Below are 13,154 nucleotides of genomic sequence, written 5' to 3'. Positions count from 1 at the left end.
CACATAAAAAACTGAATAAAGGTGATTTTGCCAATATCTTACTAAAAGTATATTTTAAACCAAGAAACTTTAGACAACTTGTTATCAGACCTATCAAATTTAAAAAAAAAAAAAAAAAAAAAACAAAAAAAATCAACAAAGAACGGATGAACATCATTTATAAGAATACACAGTGGTAGATTTTGTTTTACTAGATGATGTTTAAATATCATGCTAATATAAGATCATCCTATTTTAACTTCAACACTTGTTTTTTTAATACAAACTATTGTAACATTAACACTTGTAGCAGTCATTTATCGAGTACACACATAAAAAACTGAATAAAGGTGATTTTGCCAATATCTTACTAAAAGTATATTTTAAACCAAGAGAACATTTAGACAAACTTGTTATCAACACATATCAAATTTTAAAAACAAAAACAAAAAAACAAAAAAACAAAAAAAACAACAAAGAACGGATGAACATCATTTATAAGAATACACAGTGGTAGATTTTGTTTTACTAGATGATGTTTAAATATCATGCTAATATAAGATCATCCTTATCAACAGGGTGTGACAAAGATTTTTTGTTTGTGTCGTCATTTCCGACCCTCACAACGTTCATCACTAGTTTGTAATTTCTGGACAATTTAGTGAATATTTGTGACTTCTCATAGATTGGTTGTGGCATTTTTTTTTTGTTCTAAGCGTAAATTCCGAAACAAAAAATATCCACTCCTTTTCGTATTTTTTTAAGATATTTTATGTAAGACTTTGCGGGTTAGATTTTGGTCAGTATATAATAAATATATCATAATTAAAATAAAGGTGTAAATGTTTGTTTATTACTTCTTTCTTTTAGGTTCTGTTAGGTATCGGAACAACCTCTGACGGGTTTCAAATTCAACCGCTCTCACCTTTACACGGAGGTATTAGCGGCGTAATTGATGTCGACGTTGAGCACAATACTCTGATATATACAACTGTACTCTCTGAAAACCATGCCGGTCTCAGGTCTGTGTTTAAAGGACATCCAGTCAGGTTCGATCAAACACCACCATTACTTTCGAATTTAGAAGCGAAAGTGACAGTCAATCCCATTGTCCAAAGCGGCAATAAAACAGAACAGACACTTAACATTTTTGCAAGTTGGACAGTTGCTGACTATGAAAGCGGAGTGAAATATTGTCTTTGTGGCATAGGTATTATATAACTATTATATGCATAAAGAAACGCTAATGTAACATAAATATATCAGAATCCAAAAATCAATAGTATATTCTTGCAAGGAAAGCCTATAATATGGACTATAGCTTTTGTCATAATATCGAAAAACTATAAGAATCAGAGTTCTTCAGAGCGCATTAATAGGAGTTTATCATTACATTATTGTAAATTATTAGGTAAATGCATGTTTTGGTCTGATCTTTTCAAGGCGGTGCCCATGCACCTAATGCATATTGTATTAAACACTGTATTTATCATTATATTTTCAGGTAAATCATTTAGTAGGAAGGACATGGACCTGAGACTCTCGGATTCAAAAGAAACTTGCATATTCAGTCAAATATATTTGCAACACGGAGACAAAGTGTTTGTCTCTGTTAAATGTATAAATAACGTTGAACTAGCAACTTCTATGATTTCTGAGACAATTATCATTTCAACGGAATCGCCAGACATATCAAAAGCTGAGGTGCGGATCATTTCCCCTGACAAGCGCGGGACAACAAAACCTAACCAAGGATTAATCACTACATATGTTGTGGCAGACCGATCTCACGTTCAGCTAGAATGGGAGGGTTTTGAAGATATGTCGGGAGTGAACAGTTACGAGTACCGTGTACTATACGATAACCATACAATTGTTGACTGGAAAAATACCAGCAGACGTAAGACTGCGGAGATAAATGACCTTGACCTTGATCCGGGAAAAGTATACAAGGCTGAAGTTAGAGCTGTTAATTCCGGTAATTATGTCAGTGATTCCATCACTGCCGGATTGGTCATTCAAACAGAACCATCTTTCACAGGTTTGTGCCGTTTTCTTTGCATTTTGTCTAAAGATTTAATTCATGTTTGCCTGTTTCGAGGTCGTGTTTCATTGATAATATAATGTTTTGATTATGTAGAGGATTGAAAATACACAGTGCCAGTTTTTTACTCAAATAGATTATCTTTACATATTTAATTATAAATGCTATTTTACTAAATATATAAATCAGTTGTCTACGTAGAGCATGTATAAACATTCGATTGTTACACACTTCTAGTTTTAGTGGCAGTTCACATTTATACTGTGTTTAGCTATATGTGTATCAAGTACACTCAACGTCTTTTCTAACTCCACATTTGTTTGTTTGTTTTATATCTTCTAATTTTGATAGATTTGAATGATATTTAGGCACAATATTTAATGATTAATGAATTATAGTAAAACAACGATAATAACCGTAATGCCTTAACTTAAGTCACATACATTTTAAGTAAATACCAAACGACAGAAGTGCACCTTGAACCTATCGAATTGATGAAATTCAAATTATCATAAACTGATTTTTCAGCTCTGTTTTGTCGAATTGGAACGTCAGTCAGATATCAACGTGAACATTTTATATAGGGTTTTTGACGTTTTTAATGACACCATATTAATTGATGACGTGACGTCAAAACGTCAAATTTACTTTGCCAAACGAGCACATTGTGTATCATTTCAAATGCAAAAACATGATGACGACGAAAAATGAATTCGTGCTTTTGCGGATCAGTATTGCGTCACTAATGTCGTGCAAAATCTCCACTGCAGAACTCGTGAATATTTCTGGATAGAAATTTGATAATTCAGTAATGCACACTTACAGAAAAGTATCAGATATTAAAGTAAGAGCATATTCTTTGCCTTGGAAAGAGTCCCGTTGGCCGCAGAAGTGTTTCATCCCGCAGATGGTACTATATTCCGCATAGCGACTCGCACAAAAATGCACTCATTTTGTGACATTATTTTTTGATAGCCTTATTGCAACCTTCACGGTTCAGTGAATCTACGTACAATTGATGTCCTGGCTATGTTTTATTCAGCTGAACTAATTATTAAACTATGTTTCCAATTTTCATTTTAATCAGTATAAGCATGACAGAAATATAAAAAAAAAAAACCAACTGTCGAGTTAGAAAAGCCTTTGAGTATATGTATTATTTTAAGATATATTCTTAGTACTCTTATACAAATAAGCATGTAAGTTTTATGTTTACATGAACAATATGTAGAAAATGTTCTTAAATTATATAATTTAAATATACGTTTAAATGTAGGGGAAGAGGATTTTTTTAGGGGGGAAGTGGGAGGGGGGGGTGTGGTATGGGGAAGGAGAAAACAGCATAATTGTCACATTCGGCATACGTACAAGAATAACGATTTATAAAAGGAATTTAATTGATTATAGATTACAGACATCTTAATAGAAATGCATTCATATACGTTTTGATTCACGTATTTTCGTATTTCTGCTTTTGCTTATTACAAACTTTTCTTTTACAGGAAATTCAGTTACCTTTGTAAAGAAGGATGAAAATTTGAAAATTGACTGGAGCAAAGTTTTCCGTCTTGACGGAAACATCGATGTCACATATGACGTTACTATAGGAACACGGTTTGGATTTTCAGACGTACTAGAGCTCCGTAACACGGACAACAGTCATTGTGAAATATTAATACCACTTTCCACGATCGTCACACCGAAAATCAACGAACTGTTCGTATCCGTTACCTGTACATATTCCACTGGACTGTCCAATGTCTTTAACACAAATTTTAAAATATAACAGAAACTTCTACTTTCGTGCTGGCAGACTCTTATGTCGTACCGTTTAAATATCACTCCCATTGAACTGATTTTATGCAAAGCATTAAAATATATATTGAAACAATATTCAACTTAAGTTAGTTCTGCACGTTTGATAAACCGGAAGTGATGGTGTAACATCATTTTTCCGGAAAGAGTAGAATAAAGACTGGATTCGGCGTACGGAAATGAAAATCATTTTATGGATTAATCGCAACTTGTGAGTAAATTTATTAGTGGCTCTATTGCTATATTTCTAAAGTCGAAATATGATATTAAAACATATCACGCGTTAAATAATACAAAATAATGTCTAAAAATTAGCGTGAAATGTCCGGTTTACTTTAATCATGGTCAAATATCTCAAAAATGAGAACACGGACCTATACATTTTATATTATCAAATCATAGGCCATGTCTTTACGTACAATTGTGAGAAGTTTCATCAAAATCTACATTGTAGAAAAATTTCTATACACGAAAATGTTATGAATGTTATGATTTTCCCATAGACTCCCGTTATTAAGTATTGCGTGAGGTCCCTATTTTTCAAATCAGTCTAGCAAAAAATCAAACACACGACCCTATCTTTTTTTTTAATGCTGAATCTTCCAGGTATATTCTTAAGTTTGAAAAATCAGAGTTCAATCAAATTCTACAATGTAGAAACAATTTCGATCAATACGTGCAGAACTACCTTAAGGGATGCTGTAAATTTTAAATAAAGTTATGTTTAAAAACGTTAAAAATAATACACTAATTATGGGTGTTTGTTAGAACTGAAAGCATCAGTAAGACATAAGTTGTACTTTGTAAATACTTGTTTGAGTTGTATCTTTAGCTTTTTGAAAATAGTTTCATAATTGACTGCGTAGGTATCTATATTGTCATAGTTTTCTTCAAATATTGTCATTGATTCTGATAATATAATGATTCAACGTACATTTGGTACCTACTTCAAAGGAATACAAAATAGGAACATTTTACATGTATGATATATCTAAGTGTACAATTATAATTACATCTAAGTGTATTATTATATATCTGGACTAACAAAAAGAACGTTTATGTTTTATTTTGATACCAGATTGAATGAGAATATTGCAAGTGTAAATCTGAAAGACTGCCTCTCTTGTATATCAAAATAGGATTTTAACATATTCGTGTACTACTTATAATAATACTGAACTACAGTGTACATAATTTAATGGTAATGTATTCAGATCTTTTATGTTATATGTGTTTTCTTTACGTGTATAAAGTGTCATTGCTTGAAATGTGGTCCAGATCCCAAAGTCGTTTTGGTTCAAAGACTATAGATACATGCATTTTTCATAATTATAGGGTTGAAATGTTATTTTTGAAGAAGTATACATGCAAATTAAGCAGATATATAAAATAGTGCGTTAGTCTTAAGTTGATGTATACCTGAAAAAATCTATGCTTCGATTTAAGCCTCAAGAATCTTGTTCCTTACTTTGAGCTGAAAACCTTACTTTGAGCTGAAAACATTAAATATAAAGTATGATTATATTCATATGTTGACTCTGTTTTTATTATAAACCCTGAGATTTTACGAGGACTCTTTAGCGAGTCGCACATGAAACATCTGACATATAATAAGCCATTTTCAATCGGATTTTCATATACTCTGTCTTACTTTTAGATCATTTAGATATATAAATTAGTCATGACTTCAGGATGAAATTGCATGAAACATACACATTCAATCCAGTCCTTTTTTTCTGCGATGTAGGTATAGCATTAGAAATAAAACACTTACATTTACGCAATTTACATAAACAAATGTAATATCCTCCAAATCAGCAATGCACGAGATGTGGTGTAAAGTATGGATTGATAGGTATTTGTATTTGTGTTCGTGTTGAAATTTGATTTTTCTCAAATATTTGTAATTTTAGATAACGTAAGTCGCAGTCAGTAAATCATACTTAGTATTTAACTAATGTTCACCTTAAGAAGTGGATCTGAACTTTAGATATTTAGTAATTATACAGATTTCCTGTTTATTTTTGACTAGAAAATTGCAGTTATCTCATTTGTCGGGAACTGGTCACATAGAGATCCATATAAAGTGATGTTTACCGTATAAAGAGATATTATTGTAAACAAACTTGTTTTCCATTTATAAAACATTTGTTTAAATACAAATTTCAAATATCGTCTTCCGTACAGTATGTGTTTGGCTCACCTGAAAAATTTTCTAGATGAGTTGTTAGTACAGGTTGGTTGTCTGTCTGAAAAAAAGTCTAGAGTTATTTTTATTAGATTCTAGCTAGAATGCTCATTTTTTTCAGTGTAGTTGTAAAATATAATACTTACAGAATGATGATATCGGTAAATATTCAAGTCAGTCGACCTGACAAAGGTGATAGTCATCTCGGCCATTGTGACTGGGAATCTTATAACTTACAACGGTCTAAGAGGTGGGACTTATTCCAAGGCAACTATTAATAGTTAAAGATAACATATCTGTTGACCACATCGAAATAAACACGTTTATATTTCATATTTGATTTGGGTTAAATTAGCTATCGTTCTTTAAAAGATTTGTCAGTATATAAATGTTTGTTTCTCTTACGTTTCATTTGCCAATGTCAGTAACAAAGTCGCCCAAATGACACGCTAGTATGACACGCTGGCATGACACGCTGGTATATGGCAATTTAGTCACAAACTTAGGAAAATCATACAAAAATGCTTTAACGTTTTCAAAGTATCGATTCAGTTTTATAATTTCTTTTGAATGATAAAAATTAATGTTTTCATAAATTTTACAAACTTATTTTAGGAACTGGTACTGTGTCTACATGTGTTGTATTTGCTTTTGTTTCTTTTTGTTAGATTCTAGCTATATCTTATATAAAGTTTTACCTTTAATAGCGCTGTTTGTTGTTTTTTATGCCACCGGTCCAGTGGCAGCACTTTCTGACAAAGAACCAGTATCCTCGGACAAAATGTCTAACATCTGGATATTAAGTAGCCGGTATCGGTGCTTTACACCTCACAAACTAAAGGACGAGAGAAGCTTCTGGATTGGAGTGTATTATGTGTATCTTGTACTAATCTCCAACTATATTTATTCAGTCTTCCTGAGGAGTCGGGTTCATTGGTTACCGCTGGTGAATATAAATACGTTAAGATACAAACAAAAATAAATATTCCGTAAGGCTGATACATTTACGATATAAACAGATAAAACAGTTCTCCAAATGTCCTTTTCGTATTGTAACGGTTAATAGTTTTGACTATTGGTCGACAAGCAGTTCAGTAAGTGTTTTATTCCATGACATTAGAAATTTATTTTCACAGTAATGTTTTAAAATTTTGACTAATCAGTAAATATAGTAAACAAGTGTTGAATATAGATCGGTCAATATACATAGGTATGAAGTTTAACTTGAAAAAGCTTTGAAATGCAGGAAAATGTCTATATAATTCTCAGAAATAGATATATTTACAATATTTTAACAGAAGTGTATAGTTATGATTTTTTATGATCAAGAAATGTAACTCTTCTTTCACATACAGAGCCGAAACATCAAAGGGACATGATATATTGGATATTATCTATTTTGGTGTCACGAATTCATTTAACAACCAACAGTGATCCGGATTGCAAAGTAATGATTCATAATTATGTTCGCTTTAAATATAGAACATCTGGAACAATTTGACAACCTGCAAATACACGCTGTAATAGAATGCAAATATTTTAGCTCCTACTGGGACTCGAACCTAGGACCTCTTACACCTAAGGCAGACACTCTACCATTTCGCTATAACAAAAGTAGTTATAGTTAAGCAGTGTAAGTGCACCCCTATTCTCTACTCGCCTACATTACGTAAACTGGAACAATTTTGTGACAATAACATGTTCGAATTACTCCGGATTATCGGCGTATTTCGTACGGCAATTTTCGAGTAAAGAAAAAAATGAAATCTAATTTTGACAACATTTTACATCGGTCGAAACCGTCTAAATTTCTCTGACATGTTCTTTAGAGTATGAACTTACTAACTGACAGTAACAGTGAAATATAACTTACACTGAATATTTTATATTTGTCCTTTTAGCAGCAGGCGAACGGCAAAGACAGCGAGCTTTGTCCAAATTTAAGCATTGATTTTACAAGTTTCAAAAGGATTTCAATCGATTAGAAATTACAGTTATTTACCTTGCTGTATCACAAGAAGTCATTAGCATTCGCTGTCATTCAGTATTACGAACAAGATCGACTGTCATTCCTCATTGGAAAGGTCATCAGACCTTCACTGTGCTTACGATGAAAACAAAACTTTGTTACAAACTAATATTACGACAGTATCTTTTTAGCATAAATAACAGTTACACAGTCTAAAATTGCCTGGATACGTACAAAATTAAAATTCAATTATAAACCATTGTTAAAAGTTTGCGTATTAAAAGAACTGCACAAACAGTGGATCTGTCAGTAGCACGAACTATGAACCTGTCAATAGCACAAACTATGGACCAGTCAAATGCACAAACTATGGACCGGTCAAATGCACAAACTATGGACCGGTTAGTAGCACAAACAATGGAGCGGTCTGTAGCACAAACAGTGGACGGGTCTGTAGTACAAATAGTGGACTGGTCAATAGCACAAACTATTGACCGGTCAATAGCACAAACTATGAACCGATCAGTAGCACAAACTATGGACCAGTCAAATGCACAAACTATGGACCGGTTAGTAGCACAAACAATTGACCGGTCTGTAGTACAAACAGTGGACCGGTCAATAGCACAAACTGTGGACCGGTCAATAACACAAACTATGAATCGGTCAATAGCACAAAATATGGACCGGTCAGTAGCACAAACTATGGACCGGTCAAATGCACAAACTATGGACCGGTCAGTAGCACAAACAGTGGACCGGTCAATAGCACAAACTATGGACCGGTCCAAAGCACAAGCAATAGACCGGTCAATAGCACAAACAATGGACCGGTCAATAGCACAAACACTGGACCGTTCAATAGCACAAACTATGGACCGGTCAGTAGCACAAGCAATGGACCGATCAATAGCACAAACTATGAACCGGTCAATAGCTAAAGCAATGGACTGGTCAGTAACATAAACAATGGTCAATAGCACAAACTATGGACCGGTCCAAAGCACAAGCAATAGACCGGTCAATAGCACAAGCAATGGACCGGTCAATAGCACAAACTATGGACCGGTCAATAGCACAAACTATGGACGGATCAATAGCACAAACTATGGACCGGTCAATAGCTAAAGCAATGGACTGGTCAGTAACATAAACAATTGTCGATAGCACAAACTATGGACCGGTCAGTAGCACAAATTATAGACCGGCCAGTAGCACAAATAATGGACCGGTATACGCGGACAGCCCGAGCGGGGCCGAAGGCCCCTCGAGGGCTCGGAGCGTATTTAGATAACATGTATGACGTATGTGAAATATATGAAATAATAGCGAGCTCGAAGAGCAGGCCCGAATGGCCTGCTCGAGAATCGAGCTTTACGGTAACGCAAGTATACTTCCACACTTGGTGATGGATTTGAAAAGTTTCGTCGGAAGTTCTTAAAAAGCGCACCCTAACGGATAGGTGCTCACAGGAAGTACTTCTTTCCGGAGTGAATACAGAACTTCATTCAATTGCTAAAAAATATTCATCACTCAACAATAATGAAAGAATGCTTTCCAGTTGTTTGAAAAAAATATTATTTTCATTTAAAAGATCAAGCATCAGCCAGAAAATGGAAAAAATGTCATTAATAAGCAGAAAGAAACGGGAACGCGGTAATGACGTCACCGTGACACCGGCTTCCCATAATTTTTGCAACGTATGATATTCACTGTTACAGGTATGGTGACACTAAATGTAGACTTCTTAAAGTGAATGGGTTCTCATGAATTCTTGTGAGTAGGGAATAGTTTCTTAGTGACAAATAAATGATGCATAATATTTTAGCTAAATCCGATTTCTTTGAGCTCGCTTTGAGGCTTTACCTTATTTCATATTAATGAAAACAAGTGAGAAAAATATTTTCAATAGAATCTACCATGCAATTCAAATTTCGTCTCCAACTGTCATGGAGGCCGCCATTTTGAAAGTCTTGATTATTTAGGCGCTTACTGGTCAAAGTTAGACGCAATCGCTCATCGAGTAAGATCTGAAATGTTGACTTTCGGAAAATTTAATTACGACAATATTTACGACAAACTAAAATGTGTATATTTATTCTTATGGACAATTTTATGTCAAATGTGCGAACTACGACGTGAACGCTACAAACAAATTTGCCGCTATATGACGTCATCGGCGTCAGTGAAAACATTTCTGCGGTCCACTATTTATACACTTGAAGGGTACGGAATTACTAGTATTTTGAGTGTTGAAAAGTCTTACATTCACCTGTTTACTTAGCTGCATACTTTTCACTGACAAACTGTTGGGAAAATGCAGATCATACAAATGTCTAAGCAGTATCAAAAAGCCAAATGTTTATTCTTGATATGCTATTAAAAGTATGAGAATGCCAGTGGTATGGGGCAATGTTAGCTACTAGTATTTTAGATTTCAATGTCTACATATGTTGTTGGTATCAAGAAAGTAGCCTTGTTTTATTCTATTGATTTTCTGATAGCTGATTTTTGTTTCAATTAATGAAAGTGATACTAATAATATGAAATTAGGCGCTGCCTATCTGACGGGAAAACCTAGTGATAGTGATACGGATTCTTTCTTTTTTTCTGCATTAAATTGTTCTTTCTGATATTTTCTGTTTGGCTTTCAGTTTTGACAGTAAGCCTGATGGTTTTGCTATTGTTATAAAAATAAGAAGGGGAAATGTTTTTAAAAGTTTTGTTTAAATAAACATAGATCTAATCATTTCTTCAAATGTATCAAGACTAGACAGACAATAGAAAATAGTGTTCATGAGTTAAAGATAATAGTGATATTTGGGTGCACAGAATCTAGTCCCAAAATGCACCATTAGTTGTACTGATAATAAAATAGAGAACAGTGGAAACTTCACATGTCGCTCAACACGACAAAAACGAAACTTTTGCATAAACCCGGACAGATAACGAGGGATTTTTTACCTGTCACTTTTCTATTTCTGCAAATAGTTATCATTTATCAAAATAATGCTTTTACTGAAAACTTTACATAATTCAAATTTATATTTAGAAATCAAATTTTAACTCACACGAAGTAAGCGCCGGAAAGGGGTATGTAAAATGGGGGCTGTACGAACATTGATAAATTCGAACACTTCGTCATTTACAAAATTTTCTCATAGTATTATATATGGTGCAACAGTCATTTAAAAGTGACCCAATATCAGGCCTTTATGTGTTGTCAGTGAGCATGCGTAAAACACACTCTTCCTCAGTAGTTTTGGATAAATATTTTATTATATACAGATAAATGCAAGTCATTTATTTATACATAATATTACCCATTTTGTTTCTGTTTACAACGATCATGCCTTTGCTATCAGTTTGTTTCTCTAATACAAATTTCTGAATCCGGGAATGCACATATTCTTTTCAGTTCATAACAAACAAATAGTTTCTAAAAACGACAAAATAATCCAAAAAATAAAACACTATATAAATATCATATGGCAACGTGTGTGACATTGATATTGTCAACCCGAGGGCAGAATGTCACCCGAGGCGAAAGCCGAGTGGTGACATTCTGTTTCGAGGGTTGACAATATCAATGTCACACACGCTGCCATATGATATTTATTTTATTATACCGAACAAAATTAAGTACATAAAAAAGTTAAAAAAAAAGTTTTTAATTCATTTAATTCAACTGTTTTAACTTTTGTCTGAATCGTCTGTTTACACATTAAACAGTGACGTCACTACTATATGTGTACAAGGGAGGCAATCATTTCATGATTTGGCTGAAAACATTGAAGCAGTTATTTGCCCTTATATGACATTCAAAATATCAGCGCGGTCACATGACCTGACAGTCACTTTCGCTCGGTCACGTGGCAAAAAGTTTGAAAATGTGTTTCATAGTCATAATATCTCTTTTATGGGTAATGGGATTTTATCATTGTAGACAAAAGTGAGGTATAATAAAACAATTTACACATTATGCCTGCGTAACATCACATTCAATATCATCTTGTTCCTAAACACGGACTATTTTAATTCTTTTAAATGCCATTATTGTCAAATGACACTCTTTTAGGACAAATTGTGTTCCACTAATACAGCTATGGTAAAACTCGTGTATGTGAGAATGACAAACAACCATTTACTTGTGAAATTCTTATTTCAAATTCATTGTAAAAAGTTCTTGACCGGAATTTTATATATAACACAAACACTCTTGGTCGAAATTCAATTTAATTTACCTAACTGCTAACAGTTTGGGACCTTTTTTTGAATATGATTAGGGTTAATTTCTTAGCTTGATAGGGATCTCAAGTTTATAGCCAACATTTTCTTCCAAGTGTAATTTTACTAAAACTCTAGTCAATGAATTGACTTTTAGAAAGAAGTTGCAATGTATGTGAAAGATTGTGGAAGGGAGGGGAGATAAGCAATATCGATATATGCTTTTCCATGCCTTCAAATATTTTGTTCAAAATTTACAGACAGAACATTGGTTAACTATACTTATTATTGATTTGTGTTCCAGTAATTGAAAAAAGTGTGAAAAATATCAAGAAAAAAAAATAAATTGGGTCTAAGCTAAAAAAAAAAAAATTCAATCACCTAACGAGATTCGAACTCGGACCTCGCGCATGGAAAATATGTGCGCTGACCACTGGACCACAGTGACTTGTGACATAAATGTGTGGTAAAATTATGTATATAAATAAATTTTGTTAGGACAGCGTGTCTATATATACGTTTTACATCGACATTTTTGAAATTATTGGCTTTTCTACATTCAAAGAAATAAATAAACAATGGTTTTGTTATTCAAACAGTGCAGTAATGTAGCTTACATCATAATTCATTACTGGAAACAAAAAGCGGACCGCTTGAATCATCCATAAACTCGTTTCATGAAGAAACCCGAATAACACCGATTTCTATTGATACCGCAAATTTTTAACTCGATAGAATAATTTGTTTTAATAATGCGGCGCCCGATCGTTCATAAGAAATTTTATTTTATCAAATGTCGTCCTGAAAATTATTTATTGCGCAAGCACGGCAGCAGGTCCGGTAGAATATGGGAGAACAACAACAACGAAACGGTGAAGGTATAGAACATATTCCCAAGTTGAACGGTATATAGGTTTACTTTGACATATACA

General features: G+C 33.4%; 1 protein-coding gene across 1 annotated transcript in view; it reads left to right on the top strand.

Moving 5' to 3' along the window:
* LOC123528459 (uncharacterized) overlaps window positions 1-6,730 on the top strand; it is a 51,100-nt gene extending 44,370 nt beyond the window's left edge. Inside the window, exons 25-27 of the mRNA XM_053525670.1 lie at window positions 850-1,189; window positions 1,484-2,020; window positions 3,526-6,730. Of these exons, the coding sequence (XP_053381645.1) occupies window positions 850-1,189; window positions 1,484-2,020; window positions 3,526-3,809 (1,161 nt within the window). The 3' untranslated portion in view covers window positions 3,810-6,730. The remainder of the gene's footprint in view (window positions 1-849; window positions 1,190-1,483; window positions 2,021-3,525) is intronic.
* Window positions 6,731-13,154: the final 6,424 nt, after the last annotated feature.

This window comes from Mercenaria mercenaria, chromosome 15 (assembly GCF_021730395.1).
Source record: "Mercenaria mercenaria strain notata chromosome 15, MADL_Memer_1, whole genome shotgun sequence".
Lineage (NCBI taxonomy): Eukaryota > Metazoa > Mollusca > Bivalvia > Venerida > Veneridae > Mercenaria > Mercenaria mercenaria.
The sequence above is the reverse complement of the archived record's forward strand: the minus strand, read 5'-3'. Positions and strand labels throughout refer to the sequence as shown.